Source organism: Oryzias latipes, chromosome 24, assembly GCF_053564925.1.
Source record: "Oryzias latipes strain Hd-rR chromosome 24, Olatipes_Hd-rR_3.1".
NCBI classification, from domain to species: domain Eukaryota; kingdom Metazoa; phylum Chordata; class Actinopteri; order Beloniformes; family Adrianichthyidae; genus Oryzias; species Oryzias latipes.
This window is the reverse complement of record NC_136260.1, coordinates 5,637,499-5,647,624: the sequence shown is the minus strand read 5'-3', so window position 1 is coordinate 5,647,624 and position 10,126 is coordinate 5,637,499. Positions and strand designations below refer to the sequence as shown.

General features: G+C 42.1%; 1 protein-coding gene across 3 annotated transcripts; it reads left to right on the top strand.

Annotated features, from left to right (window-relative positions):
- The first annotated feature begins 544 nt into the window (after positions 1 to 544).
- On the top strand, positions 545 to 7,222 carry pcare2 (photoreceptor cilium actin regulator 2). Of its 3 annotated transcripts, XR_002872916.2 has the most exons (3): positions 545 to 3,330; positions 3,449 to 3,471; positions 6,774 to 7,222. XR_002872916.2 is itself a non-coding variant. In XM_011492036.4 (2 exons), the coding sequence occupies exon 1, from the start codon at positions 839 to 841 to the stop codon at positions 3,290 to 3,292; it is 2,454 nt and encodes an 817-aa protein (XP_011490338.2). In that variant the 5' UTR covers positions 545 to 838; the 3' UTR covers positions 3,293 to 3,330; positions 6,774 to 7,222. The 3 variants fall into 3 exon arrangements, 2 of the variants coding, with proteins under 2 accessions (XP_011490338.2, XP_078798922.1); XM_011492036.4 differs by lacking the exon at positions 3,449 to 3,471; XM_078942796.1 differs by lacking the exon at positions 3,449 to 3,471 and having other exon boundaries at positions 545 to 3,334.
- The last annotated feature ends 2,904 nt before the right edge of the window (positions 7,223 to 10,126 follow it).

The following is a 10,126-nucleotide window of genomic DNA, read 5'->3' as shown; positions in this document are numbered from 1 at the left end:
GCTGAGACCCTGATTGGTTGAAGTGCCATGAAGTCTTGGCCAAACTTCAGATATTTGAACTTGTCCGGCATGGCGAAATATTCACAGCGTGTCTGAATTTTCACCACACCACCCAAAACGTGTTGATGATGTGATCAGCGGGTGGAGTCCAGCAGTCAAATAGCACTGGAAGACCTCTAATCGCATCTGTACACTGACCAAGCATTGAAACTGTACACCCCTGATGCGCAAATCTCAGCTGTGTGAACACAGTTTTAGCCTTTAGTTAGTCTTTATGTGGTTCAATCACTTAATGGAAATAAAGTTTGGCTTCTTAAAAACAAAATAAAATAGAAGACTAAGATTTATACCTGTGTAAAACCACCCCAAAGTTCACAGATTTGCCTAATAATAAATAAGTAAACTGCATAAAGAAACCCACCAGTTTCCTGTAAAGTTGAGCAGCACAGAGGATGCAGCTAAAAACAGCACCTTACAAACTTGTCTCTGATTAACCTGATGAGCTTAAAGTCTTAGATATAAATGCCCCTGTGTGCTTGTGACTGTGTGTTAATGCACTTACTGTGACCATCTGCCACTCTGCCTCCCACTCACTTAACCGTCTTATCCACTGCTCTCCTTCACCAACGCTGTCAGTTGTTTTGCTCCTCGGGTCTGTTGGTTTTCTGCTGAACTGCTGGGCATAATCTGGATGAAAACGAACTAGATCTGAGCTGGGAGCTGTGCATGGAGACTGGACTGCAGACGAAACATTGGAGGATTATAGAGGGAGTTTTTAGCACGCCAACTTTCACTATTTTTTTAGAACATATTTTTGAAGAACTTTTAAAGTAGAAACATGGGCTGCTCTCCTTCAAAGGGCAAGTTGTTTTCAAAAACAGACAAGCAGGGACCCCAGGAAGATCTGCCAATTGATGCGCCACAGGATCTGTTGGAATCTAGGCCTGCAGAGGAACAGGAACCTTGTTTGATAAAGACTGAAGAGACAGAAAAGGAACTTCCCGTTCTTGATGAAGATGCTCACTCCCGAGAGATGACCACTAACACAGCTGTGGAAAACACAGGGGATGTTAGTGACGCACAGGTGGATCTAAAGCCTCAGGAAACCCCAGCTGAGGTCATACAGGCCGATAACATCAGGAACATCGAGAAACAAAAGAAGAAAAAAAGCAAACGATTTTCTGAGAAGCAAAGGAAGTCTTCTGCTCTCCACAGAAAGGTGGATTTCCCATCCCATATGGTGAGGGCTCACCAGGCTGCTTACTCTTTTCTGAACCCTAACATCTCCAAATATGAAACCCTTCTTGGCCTGTTGGACCAAGCTGCCCAGACACAACTGTCCCTGCAGCCCATGATGTCTGCCTTGGTGTTACGCTTTGAGGAGATAAACCAGGCCCTGGAGGAGATGGCTGAGGAAGGGGAGCTGATGATAAAAGAGCATGGAGACTGCATGGCTTTGCCCTCTGGGATGAAGGGCCAAGCTGTAAGTTTAGCTGGCTCTGACTCAACAATACCCCTTGATCTACATCCAGATCTTTTACAACAGATGCTCCACCAGTCGGCAGAAAAGATGAGGCTGGTTGGCGGCTCCGTCCAGGCACTGGGTGATACAACACTGGAGGAGGCTGTGGAGTATTTTTCTTCCCTCTCCAAACTCCTTCTTCAAAAGCTGTTGGCCAAGCAAACGGCAGAGCGTAGGTTGGCTCAAGTACTTGCACGAGTGGAAGGGGCTGCCTTGAGAAAGTCCAACCCAGAAGATTGTGCCCTGCAAAGCGAGGACAGTGGGATTGGGGGAGAAAACGAGAGCTTGACTGGGTCAGAAAGACACCGCCGCCACCGTGGAAGCTGTGGATCTGGAAGCTGTGGATCTGGAAGCAACATTCGGAGTGTCCTTGACAATATCTCATGTAGTTTATCCAACCAAGGGGGCAACATTGATGATGAAGATGAGGATGATGAGGATGAGTTTGAAGATGATGAAAATGATAGGCCTGAGAGGAAAAGATCCAACTCCTCCCCACCAGATCCCTGTCAAGCTCTTCGCTATGTGTATGCCAACTCCATGAGAGATCTTCAGCCAGCAGGTACAAGTTCTCTGACTGCAGCCAAGTCTGAACAGTCTTCATCCACCAGCTCTGAAAATGCTACACCAGAGCTACAAACAAGCCTGGGAGACTCGGATGAGAAAATAAAAGAGACATCTGGAACACAAGTGAGGAAAATCTCAGCAGGGCCTTCCTGTAACTTGACTAGATCCAGATTTAGGCGACATTCCATAAATGGACCAGGTGGAAAAAGCCCAGTGAAAAGCTCACACTGCTCCTTGGCAGTACTGGGAACCCAACCTCCAAGACGCCCATGTGTCCGAAGACTAATAAACACTTTTAGTCAAGGGGTTGATGGGAGACCAGGACAGAGTTTGGCTAACATTCCTCCTCACATACGAAGGCCCAATAAAAGTCGCTTTCTTCAATTGTCTGATGCACTCAACAGTAACGAGGGTGGGGTAAACACCAACAGCAGCAGCTGGCCTGACAGCAGGGATGATCTAGACGTGGACAATCTTCCTCCTCCTCCTCCAGAGGTTCTTATGGACAACTCCTTCCAGAGCACCACAGGCCGACCGAGAAATGAGCAGGCACAAGAAAGTTCAGTCCGGATTCTACCGGTGATAAACCAGAAGTCTGGAACATCCCAACGCCTGAAGATACATATGCAGAATGTGGAGGTGTTGCCAAACAAAGTAAATGTCAGGTCAGAATCAGAACCAGGAAATTCAAAGATTGTGTGTGATTCCCCAGAGACTCCTGAAAAGATGGCTGAACCAAACTGCATGGAGCCTTCAACTCTTCAGGCTCGATTGGACCTGAAACGTGAAAGCAACGAGTCCACAGAATCTGATCTGTCTTCTTCCAATTTGCCTGTGAGAGCACCCCCAGTCTCCAGGGTCCGCCTACCCCCATCATGTCCTTCAGTGCCGCACAGGTTTCCAAGTCCACCTGTGTACAGATCACAGTCCAGCTCCAGGGCTTCATCTCGGCCTGCTTCCCCCCGAACAGTGATCCGGGCAGTCGATAAAACCACTGAGGATATCATACCTTCAGTATCTTTTCGAGATGCTCGCTTGGTTTTCTGCCGAAATGAGCAGCTGAACTCACAGCCATGCGTCCCCTTTGGGAGTTCTGTTCTTCCCAGACAATGGGGGGAGTCCTCTCGAGGCAGAATACCAACCAGAGGGGCACCAGACACTCCAACCCGTCGCACTCAGTCCGAACAGCGGCCAAGATGGTAATTTGATCTCAAGAGGAATGAACCTCTTATCACAAAAGGGTAGGTACGTACACTATAAACATTTTGTGAAGGTTTATAAAAGAATTGTGCTTATTTAGTTCTGTCTTTGAGGACAAAATTCTAATAAGAAAAGCTTATGCTTGTGTTTTCCACACAGGGTGAGAAGAACCACCTGAAAAAGTAGGTTAAAAAACTGGTAAATAAGTGGAAAAAAACTAAAAGTCTGCAGATCCATCATATAGATCATTTTGATTTGTTTAGACAGGGTTTGTATTTTTGCTTTGATTTGGTGGCTACTTCGCAAAGTTTCTCTGAAGTTCACCCGAGATCACCAGTTCACTAGAGTGTTTCAAGAGGTGGCACACACCTCAAACCAGCAATCACACAAAGCCACAGTCAGTGACTCCGCCCCTCAATTTCCGGCTGTGTTAACTGTACAAACTGTCCGTACAGCAACCAGAAAATGTGGGTTCACTTAAAATCATGAAAGTTCATCATCCTAGTAAAGTGAAAGGACATCTATGAGGAAATCATTATCTTTGGGACCCACTCTGGTCATCTTTTAAACTATTTTCAATGCGTACCCTGTGGTTTTTAATTTTAACACTGTTTTTAGCCAAGATCAAAAGACCTGTGTCATTTTCCAGGACATAGTTTCTGCAGAACGGCAGGAGTTCACTAGAAAATTTGCATCTGAGTTGTGGGCGAGACAGTTTTAACCGAGCAACCCTCCTCCCCTTCCTGTTGCTGAGCCTTTGGAGCAGGTAGCTTGTGGCCTGCCAATTATCTCTTCTGTCACAAATACAATCTTTTTCAAACTGCATGATTTTTGCCTACACGGAAAAGGCTGAACAGCTCAATTGATTCCATAAGCATGGTTGAGAAAATAAAGTGATGTTTATATCCAACATTGCTAAATGTAGGCGAACTGATACAAACAGATCAGGTCCCTGAACTATGCTTGAACAGGTGTTTACAAAAAAAACAGCAAAAAAGACTTTCCAATTCTTTCTAGAAGCATTTAAGTGTGATAATGCAGCATGCCGGGGTGAAGGACAGCGCTTGATTGTGGCTTAGAGGCTATATTTCATTCTTTCTGACTGTTTCTGGCTGCATCTCCTTTTCCACACACGCCGAAGTAAACACATAATTCACCGCTCATCGCCACAACAGTCCTATTTCGTTGTACGTTCACTCTTATCCATCAGGTCAGTGAATTGGAATATTTTGCCGTGAAGTACAGCAGAACATTGGCCGCTTCATCTTCAGCATTTTGGCTGAAGCTCCACGCAGTGTGCACATCTTCACAGCCTCACTTATTCTTGTCCCAGAGCACCAAAATCTGTGTTTTTCTGCGCTACCAGTGGTTCTGTTTGCAGCTGTATCTACCTGTACAGAGTTTAGGTACTCATCCAAAGTTAAAACTGCGTTGTATATGTGTCAATAAGCTCTGTAACCACACCTGCAGTACTGACAAGTGAACATCTACAAGATGGTTCTCAAAAGATCTTGTTGTTTTGGTGCAGAGTTGCTCGAAGCGGCTCAGTGTGGTGTGCTGCCACCTAGGGGTCTGGGGTTAAAATGGAAAATAAAAGTAGTAAAAGATGCTAAAGTAAATGTTTGCTTATAAATAATTAAATAAATAAATAATAATTTTAATTATAATTGATTAAAAAAGTTTTAAATTGAAATGAGTTTCGCCATGAATCACAAAATTTCACAAAATGCATTTTTCCTACACCCCTCATAGTAAGTTTCCAAAAACAAATAAAAAAAAACAACAAAAAATTTATAAGAAAGAATAAAAACATTACATTTTACAACTCAAAGTAAAATTCCAGACACCACAACACAATTCCAAAAAAATTAAAATCACATAAAAGGAAACGTTTTGGAAAACAAAAGTGATTTCCAGAAATCCAAATAAAAAGTAAAAAAATGGAACAAAATAAGAAACCAGAAGAGGTAGGTCCTATGGGACATTCCTGATTGGATGATGATGTGTATTTACCAGGTAAAGCCACAGCCAATGCAAGAGTTTTGCGTCTAAATCAAACCACAGTTCAGGCTAAACATCCTTCTGCTTTCCCTCTTCTCCAAAACTCAAACGTCATCAACCAATCAGTGATGTCCCATAATACCTACCTTGCCTGGTTTCTTATTTTGTTTCGTTTTTTTAATTTTTATTTTGATCTCTGGAAATTACATTTGTTTTCCAAACCCTTTTTTCTGGGAATTTGTTTTGATTTCTAAAATGTAATGTAGCTTTTTTTATTCTTTGTTTTTAAAGCTTTTGTGTTGACTGATTTTTCCTCTCAGATGCAGAAATGTTCTGTTTTTATTGTCACACAGCAAATCCCTGAATCTTGACATTTGGAACATAACAAAGTCCCGTCATTCTCTTCAAGTAAAAGGGATCCTCTGATTCCCTTCATCAAAGCCGTGTGAGGCTATGTACACTGTATGGCAAGCAAAAGATATCATATATCCCTGTTCTTAACTACTGTATGTTTTTCTTGACGATTTTTGATACCTTTCAACGTGCTGAAACCGGGTTCTTAAGCACCCTTTTAACCCTTGTGCTAGATGACCCCATTCTTGCATTGACGTGTTCTTCCTACCATGACAAAGGTGGATAAAGGTGGAAAGATTTCATGTAATCCATGGACACCAGTGAAGATCACAAATCATTGAAGAAAAAAGGTTCAGAGCACTGTCTAGTGGGTCTAGATGACCCAACTCCTAATGGTAAAGTGCCTAGGATAGCACAAGGGTTACAATACCATGTTCACACTGGCCTGTCCCCACCCACTACTGGTGCATGTACCTACAGTTGGAAGTGGTGCAAAGCTTGTGAATCATGCTTCAGGCTTAATATTTGACAGCTCCATTCCGATATGAAAGACTTGGTCTCATCTCATTCTGGCCGGGCACAAACCACAGTTATTGATTTCTCCTCCATGATCAACTTTCAAATGGTTGGCACTTCTGTGAATTAAATAGGATGCTAACTTTACCTCACCACCAAATCGGAGTCCCCGATTGGTCAAAGTTCAACTGGTTTAACCTTAAACACACGTTCACTTGCAGTTCATTTTTGTACGTAGAGCCTGAAAACAGGCTGAGAGCGAGAGTATTGAATACAGAAGCCCAAAAAAACGCGTAATGCGTGTGTTTACATAGACTTTTCATTGGAAGTGATCACGTTGAAGGTGATGAACGCAGTGAACACACCTTGCCGAGCCCTGTGTAAACGTAGCATGAAAAGTGTTGTGCTTCCAAAACGTCATGTTTGGACACCTGCAGTACAAATATTTCTAATACAGAGTTTATATAACGCCTCCATATCGGCTTCGGAAAGCCACCTGCATTAATCCCGAGTGGATTAGCCCTCCTCTCCCAGTCCTCACCCCTGCCCCTCAACATGCTGCCCCACATAATCTGTGCTAACCCCGCCCCCCTCCTCTGCTGCTCTCTTATAGGCCAGGCGGCCCTCCGACTGCAGAAGAAAGCAACCGGTTGGATGGAAGTTCTGCTATGAGGACATCCACCGGGCTGGTATTGGCTGTGGCTGAAAGAGAAGCGTGAGGGAAAGGAGTAAGAAAGAGGATTAGAGGTTTATCCACTTTCCCCTTTAAGATAAAAGTCTTTCATCCAAGGCCGTGTGTCTTAGTTTTGTTTTTTGTCGTGATAATACAGTAAAATTGATGAAAGTGATTTCATTTTAATGCTACAATCTGTTTAAACTTTGATTACAGCTAACAAATCATCTAATTTTCTTGTACAATGAATGTTAAACCCAAAGATCTGGGAATGTCTTCTGCTTAAAATTGTTTGTGATCAATGTTTGTGAGTCTTTTTGCTTGCTTTGTTTTGAATGTCTTTCTGTTTTTTATGTCACTGTGGAATTAAATGAAAAAGGAAAATTGAACCAACCATCTATGTTTTTTTTTTGTAATCAAAATTACCAATTTTTTAAAATGTTTTTTAAACACCCTATACTTATTTAAAGTGACGCCTGCAAATAAATATAAATAAATTTAGCCTCCATTCAGACATTACAGCTATTTCATAATTTTACACTCAACATGTTTTTTTTGGAAAATGGTTTTCTAATATTTCAAAGTAGGGCACAAACATATTATGTTTGCGTATTTGAGCATACACACTATATTGCCTGGTGAAAAGCCCCTCCCTTAGACTCTTGTTGTCATCTTATTTAACAAAAGCAGTTGTTTTTTGGGTTTATGCATATGTGTGAGTATATGAGAACCATCAACAGGCTGAGGCGCTCCTGTAAAGCCTGTACAACTGTTATGCTACAAACACGTCGGGCCTGTGATACGATACACGTTCAAGAATGTTCACACTGGACCATTGACCGTAAAAGATAACTGGACTGAGCAACCCCTCCCCCCTCGCGATCCAAACAGGAAGTACCTATTGGCCCGAAAAAGCCAAAATCCCATAGTGGTCTACTGAGAAATAAACTGGTATTACTCAGTCACATTGATCAAAATAGCCCTTCTTGCACTACTTACTTTTCTAAGCATCTTCTTGGTGATCCTAATTTTCTTCAGGATAATTTTTTATTTAGCGCTAGTTGTGCACATTATTACCTGACCAATCAGATGCCTCAATAAAAGTAGGTGGCCTCGCATTGAAAGCTTGAAGCACTTGATTGACAGATTCTCCCAAGGCTGCTTTCAGTGGAAGGGGTGTGGCTTTCTAACATGCTCACTCCTGGTTGAAGAGAGCGGTTGCCATAGAAATGTAGACGGACCAATCGCAGCTTACTGAGGACGCCTGGTTCCAACAAGGCGATGGAAATATTGTGGAAAAATGGTGACTGAATCAAGTTCATTTGGTTGGAACTGCAAGGAATTCATTTTCTATGGATGATGTCCCACACAATCCGTCCATTCATATATTATACAGACAATGCACTGGACAAGCAGGGAGGCTCTTCTTCTTCTTCCTTTTCCTTTTCTACTGTTCACTCTTCTAGCACATATCAGCCCACTACAGTTGGAGGAGGCTAAGTGGGAAATGTCAAAGCGGTGCAAATCTTGAGAATCTTGCTTCCGGCTTTTTCTTTACAGCTCTCTTCCGATACACAGTATATAGACTTAGTGTCATTAAATTCTAGCTTGGTACAAACTGCAATTATTTATTTATCCTCCACAATCAAATTTCAACCAGTTGGGACTTTAGTGAATCCAAAAGGACGCCATCCATGCGTCACTACCAAATCTGAGTCCCTGATTGGTCAAAGTTTGACCTGGTTTAACTTTCAACATGCGATCAATGGCCAGAAGTTTTAAGCCCAAAAAACAAGTGTTAACATGGAGTTTTCATTGAAAGTGGTCGCTTGAACAGGCATTGCTGAAGTCAGAAGAATATCCAGCTCTTGCATGTGATAACAGTAAGTCTGTCATGATCAAAGGAGGAGAGACTGCTGAGTGATACGACAGTTCATTCAATTCCAGAAGATCAGACAGCAGAATGAGATGTTAATAAGGAGTTTATTCATGGAAAAGACTAGAAATAAAAAAAAAGGAAAACAGGATAAAAAAAACATGAAGACAGTCCAGAACATGTCAAACTAAATGTTGGTTCAATACCGCAGAGCTTTAGTCGGGGTGGCTGTGGTGCAGTGGTAGGGCAGTCGACCTCTGATCAGAAGATTGCAGGTCCAATTCTCTGCTTTGCCTGCCCATATGGGTGGTGGGTAGTTATGAAATGAACAGGATTTAAATACTCTATGGATCAGTGAAGATAAATTCCAGGTGCACCAGGAATCTTCACCCATAACCCTGTGCACTTGTGGAGGAGAGAAAAAAAAACAGCAGCATGCTTGCAACTGAAGAAAACTGGTAGAGGCCAGCAGAGGGGCAGAAAAAATTGAACAAGAAAAATATCAAAGAAATTTACCAGCACAGTTTTAGTTTATTCATGCATTTAGAATACAAAATAGCATTTTTAAACAGTCTACTGAGAAACACAGTAGACTTGTGGGATTTGTCTGTTGAAAAATGATTTATAAATGTTGTGATTCTCTAAAACCCATTTGCAAATATGTGTACCCTGTAGGGGTTGTTGCGGTCACCCATGTTCGGATGGTTAAAGGCCTCAAAAACCTGATGTGCAAATGAAAAAGAGAAAAATCCAAACCTTTTGCAAAAGGGAGAGTCAGGGGCATCTACAGGAAAGGAGTGCTTCAACGATGTGCTTTGCTCTGAGTTTCCCCCCTCACGGCAAGCTGGTTTTATTGGCCAACATGTGTAAATCAAGTCATGGCATACAATGTCTCTGTTTCTATCAGTACAAACAAGAGATTAAGAGAACTGATGAAGAGTTCCTGATGCGAAGGACAGTTAGGTCTGCATCCCTTTAGCACAGACAAAAACAGATAAAGGTTTCAGCACTTCCATGTCCTTATATGGCCCTTCATGCCGGTTCCGCTCGTTCAGTTTGCAGCAAGCGAGCACAGTCATTATTACAACACACACAATGTTCATGTGTATAAAGAATCAAGTAAATGCATAATCAAAAAGTAAAAAAGTGTAATAAATTATGTAATCATTCTACAGGGTGTAAAGATCCATTTTAAAAATGATTCGATTCGTATCATAACACGAGTTTGAAGATACGATTCATAGCCGTTATAGGTTCATTTTGAACGATCTGATTCTCTGACCTAAAGTGGATCCAGGACATCTTTATCCAAAACTTCCAGCAGTGAGACTCAGACAGAAATTCCTGCTACTGAACAGTGAAGTTTTCCAGATTCATGGATTTCTTCCAGATCATCAAGTGTAAATGAAATATGTGT

Bases quoted from the DNA above. Each gene is read 5' to 3' on its own strand.
- pcare2 (XM_011492036.4), top strand. From the start codon at position 839: ATGGGCTGCTCTCCTTCAAAGGGCAAGTTGTTTTCAAAAACAGACAAG.